Here is a 13668-nt window from a genome sequence, read left to right as displayed (position 1 = left end):
GCGTTCCTAAACGCTATGTATGGGGTATTCTCGAGATCATGTTACCCCTCTGGTGCACCTTCGGGTCCCATGGGTCCAATGGCATTTAATTTGGGTGTTCCTCACTCTTATGCCCCGGCACCTTTCATGCCGTATATGCCAGCCCCGACACCGCTGTGGCAGTACCCGGCTCCGCCGAGGTCGACTCCGGCTCGACCGAAGTCGACGACTCCGGTACCGGCGTCGCCCGCTCCAAGCAGGTCTTTGGAGCATCCATCTAAGCCTTCGGATTCTATACCGATATCGGCTCCGGCTCCGTCGGAGTCGATGGTGGATCCGACTCCGATCCGTGTAAAGGAGGGGTCCAGGAGGGAAGCACAACGCCTCCTGGAGGAACGGAGGTATTACGAATCTCACCCAGACTTGGAGGAAGGTGAACTGGATGAGGATTGTTTCAAAGAGCTGGCTGATGCTAGTGGCCTTGATTTTTCCCCAGAGTGGGAGTTGCCATCAGGTCCGGATACGCCTTCAAAGGATGTCAAGTGTCACGTGGTAATGGGGAAGGCAGCAGGACTTTTAGGTTTGACATTACCAACTGTTGAGTTTAAGTCAAATCTGCTTACAGACGTACTCCATTCACCAAGCTCATCTGTGGAGCCCTTACTCCCATTTAATGAAGCGTTAACTGAACCTATTATAGAGGTGTGGAAAAAGCCTCTTTCTGCTCCTGCTGTCTCAAAAAGTGTGGCGAGGAGATATAGGGTGGCTCCTGAAGACCCTGCCTTTTTATCATCTCACCCTTCTCCTGAAAGCCTGGTGATTCAGGCTGCGTGCTCTAAAAAGTCGGTTGGTGCTTTTCCCCAAGTGCCTGGTGACAAGGAGGCCAAGAAACAAGATCAAGTGGCCAAGAAAACTTTCTCCTCCGCAAGTATGGCATTAAAGTCAACGAATGCCACTTGTCTCATGGGGAGGTATGTGCACGCACTTATGGACTCAATGCGTTTGTTGATTCCAAAGGTTCCAGAAGACTGCAGGAATTACTTTGAGGAGGTATTATCTGATACTCAAGCGGCAGCTCGTCAAGTTATCCAGAGCGGTCTAGATACTGCAGATTCTGTGGCACGGATCATGGGCACTGCGGTTACCACAAGAAGATCATCTTGGCTGAAATCCTCGGATTTTTCTGTGGATGTGCAGTCTGCACTGTTAGATCTACCATTTGATGGAGTTGCTCTCTTTGGCAAGAAGGCAGATACAGCTTTAGAGAGGTTTAAAGACAGCAGAGCAACTGCTAGATCTCTTGGTCTTCAAGTAAGAGGTTCAACGACCAGAAAATTCAGAGGTTTCGGACGCTCTTCCTTTCGTACCTATAGACAAGGTCAGCAGCAGCAACAACAGCAGCAGCAGCAAAATACCTTGTATAGGTCCTACAGGGGAAAGCAAAGGGCACGTCCTCAAGGGCGTCAAGCCTCTTCCTCCTCCACCTCCTCCAACCCCCCAGCCACAGAAAAGCAGCCCTTGATCTGCCATTCAGGATCATGTGGGTCCGGTGGGGGGTCGGCTTACCCACTTTCTAAGGGGTTGGGAATCAGTTACATCAGCTCTTTGGGTTCTCAATCTCGTAGAAAATGGGTATGCCCTTCCCTTTCGGGAATTCCCTCCCAATTACCCTCCTTGCCAGGGATATTGCTCAGAGGAACATCTGTTGCTCCTACAGGAGGAAGTTCAGACCTGTTAAGAAACGGTGCGATAGAGGTAGTCCCAGAGCAGGAAAGGGGTCAGGGATGCTACTCCCGGTATTTCCTGATTCCCAAGAAGGATGGCAGGCTTCGTCCAATCCTGGATCTCAGGATCTTGAATCTCTATCTGAAACAAGAGAAATTCAAGATGCTCACCCTTGCTCAGGTTCTTCAGGCACTGCTGGAAGAAGACTGGATGGTGTCGCTCGACTTGCAGGATGCGTACTTTCACATCCCCATCCTGAAGTCGCACAGGAAGTATCTCCGTTTTACGGTGGGATCGCAGCACTATCAGTTTGCGGTCCTTCCGTTTGGGCTTACTACTGCGCCTCGAGTCTTCACCAAGGTGATGGCAGTGGTGGCGGCGCATCTCAAAAGGTCAGGGATTCCTGTATTCCCTTATTTGGACGACTGGCTGATCAAAGCAGAGTCGTCAGAGAGAGTGCTCCATCATCTGCGAGAGATAACCCAGTTGTTGTACAGGTTGGGTTTTTCGATAAATGTACCCAAGTCTCACCTGGTGCCCTCCCAGCGCAACCTGTTCATAGGTGCTGTACTGGACACAACTGTATGTCGTGCATTCCCTCCTCCTCAAAGAATTCGCAACATACAGGAAATGATTCCTTTATTTTACAATGGAGCAGTCGTTCCAGTCCTGAAGGTCCTTCGCCTGCTCGATCTGATGGCTTCATGCATTCTGTTGGTCAACCATGCACGCTGGCACATGAGGGCGCTCCAGTGGTGCCTCCGCAGGCAGTGGTATCAGCACAACGGAGATCTCAGGGAGTCAGTGAGGATCTCCAGAGAAGCTGCGACGGATCTGTCTTGGTGGGGCATGGAAGGCAACCTGTCTCAGGGGAAGCCTTTTCAGTTGCCTCCTCGGGTGGCCACAGTGATAACGGATGCATCCACTCTAGGGTGGGGTGCTCATCTGGGGGATCTGGAGGTCAAGGGTCTTTGTTCTCCAGAGGAAAGGCTGCTTCACATCAACCTTCTAGAATTGCGGGCGATACGTTTGGCGCTCAAGGCCTTCCTCCCTTCCCTTCGCGGTCGTTCGGTCCAGGTCCTGACGGACAACACGACCGCGATGTGGTACATCAACAAACAGGGAGGAGTGGGGTCACAGTGTCTCTGCAGAGAGGCTCTGCGTCTCTGGTCCTGGGTTCAGGACCATCAGATTTGTCTGATGGCAAATCATCTGGCCGGAGTTCTGAACGTGCATGCAGACAGTCTCAGTCGGCAGTTCTCCGCCGACCACGAGTGGAGGCTTCACCCGGAGGTGGTTCGTCACGTCTTTCGGACGTGGGGGACTCCTCGGGTGGACCTGTTCGCCACTCGCGGGAATGCTCACTGCCTGTCATTCTGCAGTCTCCAGTATCCGATGCAAGGAGCCTTGGGGGACGCTTTTCAGTTGAGTTGGGGAAATCAACTCCTTTACGCGTTTCCTCCCATACCTTTGATTCCTCGGGTTCTGAGGAAGATTCGCCAAGACCGGGCCCAAGTCATATTGGTCGCCCCGGACTGGCCTAGAAGAGTGTGGTATACAGATCTTCTCCACCTCTCCTCTCACCCGCCGCTCCGTCTCCCGCTCAGGGCAGACCTCCTCTCTCAGATGGAGGGGCAGGTTCTACACCCCCACCTCCAGACATTACACCTTCATGCCTGGAGATTGAATGGGGCAACCTGAATTCCTTTTCTCTCCCACCTGACGTGGTGGATGTCATCTTGTCAGCCAGGCGTGACTCCACTAAGTTCATCTATTCTTATAGATGGTCAAAATTTGTCACGTGGTGTGGGGAGAAATCTATTGACCTTTTGAGAGCCCATTTGTCTGATGTTCTCCAATTTGCCCTTTCTCTGGCGCAACAGGGGCTTGCTGTTGCCACAGTGAAGGGCTATCTTTCAGCGCTGTCAGTATTTCTTTGCTTGCCTGACCAGCCATCTCTTTTTAAATCTCCTGTAGTTTTAAGGTTTTTGAAGGGCCTCACAAATAAGTTCCCTCCTACTCCTTTTATTGTGCCTCAGTGGGACTTAAATCTTGTATTGACCTTTTTAATGGGTGCTCCCTTTGAGCCTCTTCACAAATGTCCTATGAGGATTTTGACTCTTAAAGCAGTCTTCCTCGTTGCAATAACCTCAGCAAGGAGGGTAAGTGAGCTTCAAGCTCTTAGTTACAAGCCCCCTTTCTTGACCATTCATGCTGATCGAATGGTTCTTAGGACCAGGGCTGCTTTTCTGCCTAAGGTGGTGACTCCTTTCCACCTTGGTCAATCCATTACCCTCCCTACCTTTTATCCTCCCCCACACCCTTCCAAGGAGGAGGAGAGGTTGCACCGTCTGGACCCCAAAAGTGCGGTGTCTTTTTACTTGGACAGATCTAAAGACTTTCGTTTGCATGACCAGCTCTTCATTGGGTTTGCTGGCTGCAAAAGAGGAAGAGTGGTCCTTAAAAGAACTTTGTCAAGATGGATCGTCATCTGTATAAAGATCTGCTACTCTTTGGCCGGTAAGGAACCACCAGAGGGTATAAGGGCTCATTCTACAAGAGCTAAGTCTTCAACCTCAGCATTGGCTAGAGGTGTTCCTGTAGAGGATATTTGTAGAGCGGCAACTTGGTCTTCCCTCCACACTTTCGCGAAGCATTACTGCTTGGATTCCGAGGTGAGGAGGGACGGTCATTTTGCACGTTCTGTCCTCCAGGATTTCCTGGTTTAGAAGAGTGGACGCCCTCCTCCGGGAGTGGGGACTGCTGTGGGACTCTATTCACAAGGTGAGGAATACACACGGCAGATGTATCTATCAGAAGAACAAGTTACTTACCTTCGGTAACGCTTTTTCTGGTAGATACAATATCTGCCTGTGGATTCCTCACTGACCCACCGCCTCCCCGTTGTCCACTCTTCTATACCAGAGTTTCTGTAATGTATTTATTTTATTGTCAAGGAGTTGTTTATTTCAAATGTTTTATTGCATTTGCTTCACTCTGTGTGTGTTACCTTGATATTTGTGCTGCGTATACTGTGTATATGTCTACTGTCATTGGTCCGTCCGTGTGCCTCGAAGGCACGGAAAAAAGGGTGGAACTGATGTCATCACGCCGGCGTGGGCCTATTGTAGGCGTCGGTGACGTCAGCGGAGTCGCGTGCGATGCTGTGCCTCTATGACGTCCAAGTCCACGTCGGCGCGAAGCTACAAAAAGAATTTCCGAATGTTGCTGACGCAAGGGGATAATCACAAGGTGGGGAATCCACAGGCAGATATTGTATCTACCAGAAAAAGCGTTACCGAAGGTAAGTAACTTGTTCTTTACATCAAAACACGATTGAGCACTGTACTTGAGGCTGTCTTGCTTTCTTTGTAGAATAGGGTACTCTTTTTACATGGGATGCAAAGAGAGCTAGCTGTCTTTGATGTGGGCTTACTTTATGTGAGGCAACAATTTTGTCAACCTTATCTTTCCTTTAAGACACTACCCATCCTTTTTCTTTTTAATCCTGGTGGGGGAACCTTGAAATAAAGTTGTTGCTGGTATCCTCAAACCAGTTTTAAGTCACTTCCTATTAACCGCACGTTTTTGTCGCACCATTAGTTCCAGTCACTTGGTGATATGCACTGTTCAGTCACTTTGGATGTTACGTGTCTTAAGTGTTGAGTTTTGTGGTCTTATATTGTGTTGTGTTTGATTTTTTTTTTTCCCCTCCCTTATGCTCCGCCCCAAGTGTGGCTACACCGGGGCATATTGCAAGCAGGCCCTATGATGAAGCATGTCACATACTTCAGTATGTGAGTGAGGGCAGTTTTTTCAAACGGATGAGTTTCTCTGTTTGTGTCTATTCTGTTATTTTGTGTTCTCCACCCCTTTTTTGTGTTTACTGGAGAAGATATATGGGGGTTCGGAGTGGTAGAGCGAAATGTATGACCCTCTCCCCTTCTATATGTAAAACAATTTTGTCAGAACATAATGCAACAAGTATTGCTCTTGATATAAATGTGCTTATTTTGGGCCCCGCTATGAGTTTCCCTTTAACTTTGGCGGAGGGGGAGAAATACCAGAGCCAGAATCAGCAATTCCTGACAGTATCACCTCATGAGTTAACAGGGATGACACGTTAAATTCCCTGGAACAAGGAGTAACCTCGCTGAATCCGGCAGTGAGCAAGTGGTAAATGGGATCAAGGGAAGCACAGTGGGTTGCAGTGGGTGGGCGGTGGTGGCACCACTTGGGGCAATTTATAACAGGACACTACATGGTATATATTGTTGTGTTAACAATGATTGGTGTGAGTGCAGTTTCTGATATGGTTTTTATTGTTAATGGTGGTGAGTGATTCACATCTTGAGTTGGACATGATTTCTATACAGTATAAGAAAGTCTGTTAACGGTGAATGGAGTTAGCGTTTGTTTTGATTTGGGCATACTCGCCAGGCAGCATGTTTCGCTTTTCCTAAAACTTTGCATCTTTCACCATTAGAGCATTTTCTTTTTTGTAGGTGAATCCAGCAGATGTTGAAAACTACTCCCGAATGATAGAACTCTGGTTCCTCTTCTCCTTCGTCTGGTCCGTGTGTGCTGCCGTAGATGAAGAAGGGCGCAAGAGAATCGATAACTATATGCGAGAGATGGAGAGCTCTTTCCCTAGCAAGGTATCCTTAGGGCCCAGGCTCAAAAGACAGCATCAACAATAATTATTGTACCATTCAGGATACAATATCATCGATGTATAAGTATTCTGAGTGGTGTTTCATTGGTTTGATAGCATATGCAGTGGGCAACTCCTGTTTATAAATTTGCAAGTGAGGATTAACTGTATGAACAGGATGTCAAACCCTTGAAGTAAGAAGAATAATACTCTCTGTCACAATTTCTGTATTAACTCCCATCTCATTGGATCAGTCACAATGTTGAGTCTCGTTCACAGGGTTACACTGTTTGCTATATTTCTTCATCCTAGGGATAAAGTAACCAATTTTGTGACATTACCATCTATCTGTTAAGTGTAATTATGTCATCTGATAGAGACATCTAGGTGCAGATTATTTACCTTTACATTTCCTCGGCGTCAGACTGGAGCCGGAAATAAAATAACTATTTATTTGCTGCTGTATAAGCCTCTTGATTGTTTTTTTTTTTTTTAGCTATTTGTAGTTTGTCTATTAGGAGTATTTGCTTAAAGAATGTGTGTGCTTAGTGTTTGTTGCCTAATGACCTGGCATAAGCTTTGAAGCAGGTAGTGGATAATGGCATTTAGTTACCCAATACTTAATACAGTCTAGTATTAACTGATTGATTCTGTTGTTGAGGGGATATGTATCATTTTCACTGTGGGGTATCACCACTAGCCTGGATTGTCTGTATTTTTAGCCAGATGTCTAGTGCAAGGTTATGGACTTTTCAGTAGATAAGGAGAAAATATTTGATGGCAAAATAGACTATTTTTTGGAAATTTTTAAGAAACTGAGATAGTCTGATTTTGAACAAATCGGGCCTCTATTAATAGCGGCACAGTGAGCGGAAAATAATGGGTTTGAATGCTACCCAAAGCGATTTCTAGTGTTTTAGACTATCTGAAAGAGACATCTAGCCGCAGATTCCTTACTTTGGAATGTTTCCCAGGAGCAAGACTGGATCCGGAAAATGTTTTCCAACAGCAAGTCCGCGTGCCGGCAAAGTGCGTAGCACGACTCCCCACCAACGTCATCCATATAACTCCCTTGCCGACGCGCTGATGTCAGTTCCTTCTTTTCTGTGTTTTCAGCGCAGATCCGAAGTGGTAAGAGACGTTTTTTCAGGCCCATCTCAGCGTCTTGTCGAGAGAACAGCGTGCTATTTTCAGATTATGTCCTCTGTGTTTAAACCCTGCGGAACTTGTGATAGACAGATGTCAATCATGGATCCACATACCGTACGTTGATGGTGCATCGGCGAACACTTTATTTCAGAGGAATGCGGTTACTGTCAGCGTCTTCATCCGGAGGCATTTAAAGAGCATCGTCTGAAACTCCTGGTGGTGCTCTTTTCTGAGAAACCGCAGCATCGTCACTCCTCACCGTAGTCCAGGTACTGGCTGAGAAGTCATTTGGATGAGGGTTGCGTTCCTCAATGTCAGGGAAGTCTTCGATAACCCAACTGTCAAAACATAAGTCTGAAGCCATCTCCCAATCATCAGTTGGGGAGCATTTAGAAGAGTCTTCCCCTCACCTCCCTAATCATCCTGGAGCTGGGGCGATCTAGACCAAATGAGGTAATATTATTTTTCCCTACAAAAGGTTTAAGGCATCTGTCTCCCTCTGGTGAGCCCTCTCGCCCCAAGGAGGTAGGAGGTACCGTGACTGCGTCTTCACAGGTGGGTTCGCCTTTGATGACAGTTGTTGGGGTCTCTGAATCCCTTTTCGGATTCAAGACAGCGCTGGTACACAGGCCTTTGCCCTTCACACCTTCAGTGTCCATTCAGCTGCAGAAATCAGCGCCGTTGGTTGACACCGACCCTGACGCTTTGGTGCAATGTCAGAAGCTCAGGTAGACATCCATACTATTCCTATTTCTGATATCGATACAACACCACAGCGGCGTTGGCCGGTGCCAGGCGCGTTGCTGACAGTGCCCACTACTTTGGGCTCTCCTTCTGGTGTTTTTCAGCCCTTGTCCGTTTTTCCTACAGGAATACGCAGTTTAGAAACTGAAGGGGAGAATATTGGGGTTGAAAATCCTTTTCATGATGTTGTCCAGCCTCTTGCGCTTGAGAATTGGTTGACTGAACTGGGGGAGGTTAGTGCATTAGAGGCCTCCCCAGTTTCAGATTTGCTTTCCCCTCCTAGTATGGCAATGGGGGAAAGTGCCTCGTTGGCTGAAGTATTGAAGAGGGGAGCTGTGGTGTTGGATTGCAAATTACCCTTAGTGGAATTATCTGCGGATCCCTTGGTAAATATTCTTCTCTGGAACCCATGCTCTGTTCTAAAGAGTCTCTGTTTGATCTTCTTTTGGGAGCTTGGGCAAAGCCCGTGTCAGGATCTCCAGTTGTCCGAGCTGCGGGCCAGCGGGCCATAGGCATTGTCCTGCCCTGGGGGACCCTCATTTTCTGATAGATACATCTGCCGTGTGGATTCCTCACCTTGTGAATATCCCCTTGCGTCAGCAACATTCGGAAATTCTTTTGTAGCTTCGCGCCGACGTGGATCCGGACGTCACAGAGGCACGGCATCGCACGCGACTCCGCTGACGTCACCGACGCCTACAATAGGCCCACGCCGGCGTGATGACATCAGTTCCTTTTTTTCCGCGTCGTCGACGCTAACGGTTTTCAGGGATCGTACTGTAGCTTACAGTAACTTTGTTACTATTTTCATTGTATTGTGTCTATCTTCATACTTTTCGAGATGTCGTCGAAGAAGACTGGGTTTAAAGCTTGTGGCGAGTGTGGCAAGACTATGTCTATCACCGATCCTCACGAATGCTGTGTCTGGTGTTTAAGCTCCGACCATGATGTCGAGGACTGTCTTTGCTGCAAGAAGATGACGCCAAAAGCTTTGAGAGAGAGAGAGGCGAAACTCCTCGTGGCAAAGCTTAAAAGTAAGAAGATTAAGAAATCGTCGAAGTCTCGATCTCGTCGGTCGAGGTCGAGATCGAGGTCTCGTTCGAGGTCGCACTCGGAGTCATCTTCGGCTCACGCTTCGAAGTCTTCGAGGAAGAAACACAAGAAGAAGAGCCATGAGTCGCGTCATCATTCTGGGAAGGACTCTAGTTCAAGACCGAAGTCCCAGGTCAAACTTCTGAGTAAAGAAGTGGAGATTTCAGAATCGGAACATGATGAGGCTTCGCATCCGGGTTCACCCGAATCTCAGAAACAGGTCCATTCTCCATGTCCATCCAATCCTTCTGGTCAGGAGGATGAAGGTGAGGAGCAGGGGGCTGGTGGAGCCGAAGTTCCAGTACCTGAGGGTTCGTCGACTCCGGTTCCGGCACCCGATGAAGAGGTCGACGTCGTATCGACTCCGCCTCCTCAGGAACAGCCACGAGGTCCATATCCTGAGTTTCCGACTCCAGGTCAGGATCCTTCTCAGTTCCTGAACGCCATGTTTGGTGTCTATTCCAGGGCAATGTTCCCGTCTGGTGCACCTTTTGGTCCCACGGGTCCTATGGCCTTTAACTTAGGGGTTCCTCAGGCTTACGCCCCTGCACCCTTCATGCCTTTTATGCCGGCTATACCACCGCATTGGCATTTTCCGACACCGCCGGTGTCGTCGACGCCGAAGCGCACGACGCCGGTGCCATCGACGCCGATCCCATCGACGCCGATACCTGCGACTCCGAGGCAGGATTCTGCCCGACCTCGTGCGGATAGACCCCGTCCGACTTCGGGTTCGACGCCGGCACCGACCCCGTCGGAGTCGATTCCGGATCCATTGGCTTCGGTGGTGAAAGAAAGATCTCGGAGAAAGGCCCAGAGACTTCTGGAAGAAGAGAAATATGGGTATTCAGATACGGAAGAAGGAGAGTTGCAGGATTCTGAGGATCCGTTTGAGGATTTGTGTGAAGCCAGTGGGCTTGAACTATCACCTGAATGGGAATTGGCTTCTGTGTCAAATGTTCCATCAAAGGATGTGATACCTTATCACACTATCATTAAGAAAGCAGCGAGTCTATTGAATATTACTCTGCCCACTGCTGATTATAAGCCTAATATTTTGACTGAGGTGCTTCATTCACCCTCATCTATCATTGAACCTATGTTGCCCTTCAACGAGGCCTTGTCTGAGCCTATTTATGAGGTCTGGAAGAAACCCTTATCTGCTCCTGCAGTTTCTAGAACAGTGGCCAGGAGATATAGAGCTGCACCAGAGGACCCTGTATTTTTATCTTCTCATCCTCTTCCTGAGAGTTTGGTGATACAGGCGGCTTGCTCAAAGAAATCTGCTGGTGCTTTTCCACAAGTTCCTGGAGATAAGGAATCCAGGAAGCAAGACCAAAGTGCCAAGAAGGTTTTCTCATCAGCCAGTATGGCATTAAAGTCAACCAATGCTACGTGTCTGATGGGAAGGTATATCCATGCTTTGATGGATTCTGTCAAGCAGTTGATTCCGAAAGTCCCTGAGGATGACAGGAAGGTTTTTTAGGAAGTGGTATTGGACACTCAAGCAGCTGCGAGACAGGTCATTCAGAGTGGTCTGGACACTGCTGATTCAGCGGCAAGGGTCATGGGTTCCTCCGTGGCCACTAGGAGGGCTGCCTGGCTCAAATCTTCAGAATTCTCTGCAGACGTTCAGTCTGTTTTGATGGACTTGCCTTTTGATGGGTCAGGATTGTTTGGCAAGAAGGCTGATGCTGCCTTGGAACGTTTTAAGGACAGTAGGGCCACTGCAAAATCTTTGGGTCTTCAGTCCAGGGGTACTACTGGAAGACGTTTCAGGGGTTTGGAAGATCTTCCTTTCGTTCTTACAGACCATCCCAGCAGCAGCCTCAACAGCAGCAGAATACACTGTACAAGTCGTACAAGGGCAGACAAAGATCCCACCCTAGAGGTTGTCAAGCTTCCTCCCACTCCGACATCCTACTATAAAAGGACAGGTGGTTCTAGCTGCTACAGCTTCTTTGGACCCTAATGCCCTTCAGGCAAGGAATCCAGATATTTAAAAAGTTTTGGGAGGAATATATTTTCTTCTGTAGGCTCGACTTTGAGATCTCTGAACACTACAAGTATGATAGGTAGGTTTTTGCATGCCTTATGGGATTCCGTGGCGCAGAGGCTGCCTTCTCTATCAGAGGAAGCTAGGAATGAGTTATTGCAGATGGTGCAAGATGGCCGGGAGGCTCCAAGATTCACCATCAAATGTAGTATGGACACCAAGGATTCTGTGGGTAGAGCCATGGCTAAGCCGCTTGCTCTGCGCAGGCATGCGTGGCTGCGTCAGTCTGGGTTTTCAGAGCCTGTGCAGGAGAGCCTTAAAGATTTGCCATTTGATGGTGTCCACTTATTTGGTGAACATGTTGATTGGCCTTAGCTGATTCAGAGCTGGCCGATCTGATAAGTCCACTTGAGGTATTTTGTAGCTTGAGTTCTCTGCAGGGGATACTCATCAATAGTCATAAGCACTAAATAATCCCTGCCCATGTGCGGGACCCCGGAGCCTATATAAAAATACATATATATGTGTGTATGTTTAGACAAACAAGTACAGAGTACTTCCCCATACATGTATACATACATAAATATGCAGCCTACTGTGCTTCAAATAGGCTAATATGCCAAAATTACATGTTTTTTTTGGGAAGCGAAAATAATCTCTCATATAAACAGTGTAATAGTGTTCCAACACAGTCCTTTATTTTCAGGGGGAAAAGAAAGTAATTGCAGGCAATTAGCTCATAGGCTGCATAGAACAGAAAACATCACAGTATTAAAAATTGGCACCCTGCCTTTAGGGATTCCAAGAATCTGGACACCGTGCCTTTAAGCCCTCCCGGAGCCCTCTGCTCCCATCATGCACCACAGGTGACAGTTAGGTCAGTTCTTTTTTCCGGCTCCTTCTGTGAGGATCCCGGAGCTTGAGATCGTCAGTTTTTGGCTATTTCTAGTCAGAAATTGATTTATTTCAACTTTATTCGACATTTTGTACTGCTGTTATTCATTTTCTATCTTTTTCTGACAATTTACCAACTATTTTTTGTCAGAAATACCAGCATTATTTAATAAATGCCCTTCCTGTGGGAAGTAAATGGCTAAATCTGACCCTCACTCTGTGTGTGTATTGTGTGTTTGCCATCTTCACACAACCCAGAGAAGTGCTACTACTGTCAGCAATTTTCAAAGAGAACTCTGAAGATCAAACTTCACGCCTCATTGGAGAGAGGAAAAGGACATATTATAAGTGGCCTTGAGAGCAATCCTACCTCCAAGAAGCCCTCCTCTCAAGAAAAACGGAAGAAAAGGTGTTGGTTGGCTTCCCCAGCTTCCAAAAGAAAGCAGTTTCCGGATTTCTCGCCGTCTGCATCGAAATCGACGTCAGAAAGACAAGTAAGACACTCGACGACGTCAAGGGACAGACCACAGTCGAAATGGCAAGAACTCAGTCGATGACTAGTAAGTCAGCGTTGAGGCATACTTCGGGCTCGAAGTATGTTGCACATGAAGGATCAAAGTCGATGTTGAAGCATCCATCAACGTCAAGACACCGAAGGGCATCAAGATCTCCGCCTCCTTCATGAAGGACGACATCGAGAGGATCGACGACAAAGAAACACTCACTGACCCTTAGACGGTCGACCTCGAGGGCAAGATTACTGTCGAGAAAGTCAAAGACACTGCAAGCCTATAGGCGGTCGACGTCGAGAATGCCTTCTCATTCGGCGTCAAAGAGACCGACTTCAAGGGCATCACCACATAGACGCGAGTCGTCAACAGTATCTCCGCAGCAGCGGTCGACGTCAATAATGGCCCAGTCCAGGTCAACGTCGAGGCGGCGGTTGACGTCAAGGGAGAAAGATCTCACCATACCTTCAGGAGACGTACAAAAGCCAAGGTCGACGTCGAGAACCATACGTTCGACATTGAGGGAAGGTTCATCTTCGCCTGGCATTAACATTATTCAGGTTACGCCGAAGGAATCTCCGGTTACCAGAGAAAAGACTCCTCCTATTAATAAGTCTCCAAGATGGCTTGAAAGTATACGACACTGGAAGGTCCCACCCAAAGTTCCGGGCTCAAAATTCTCCAGAACTGTCTCTCCATCCAGAGTCTCTGTGTGACCTCCCCCTACTGCATCCTCGAGACACTCTCCACATAGGTCTCCGAGAAGATCGAGATCGCCGTCAGCACGCCGCTCATGTTCAAGAGGGCGCTCAAGATCTAGACATACGCCTACCCCTAAAAGGAGATGGAGGTCACCTTCATCTACCACGTCTACGAGATCATCCATTAGGGATTACTCACCTACTTTATCTACGACACCGCCATCC

At 48.0% G+C, this 13668-nt stretch overlaps 1 protein-coding gene across 2 annotated transcripts in view; it reads left to right on the top strand.

Moving 5' to 3' along the window:
* Positions 1–13668, top strand: part of DNAH2 (dynein axonemal heavy chain 2) — a 3497426-nt gene that overhangs the window by 1794031 nt on the left and 1689727 nt on the right. For both annotated transcript variants that reach the window (XM_078670326.1, XM_078670327.1), the window contains one exon: positions 6210–6362. In XM_078670326.1, the coding sequence (XP_078526452.1) occupies positions 6210–6362 (153 nt within the window). The remainder of the gene's footprint in view (positions 1–6209; positions 6363–13668) is intronic.

Source organism: Lissotriton helveticus, chromosome 12 (assembly GCF_964261635.1).
Source record: "Lissotriton helveticus chromosome 12, aLisHel1.1, whole genome shotgun sequence".
Taxonomy (NCBI): Eukaryota; Metazoa; Chordata; class Amphibia; order Caudata; family Salamandridae; genus Lissotriton; species Lissotriton helveticus.
Note: the sequence above shows the minus strand (reverse complement) of the source record. Positions and strands in the feature narration are given on the sequence as shown.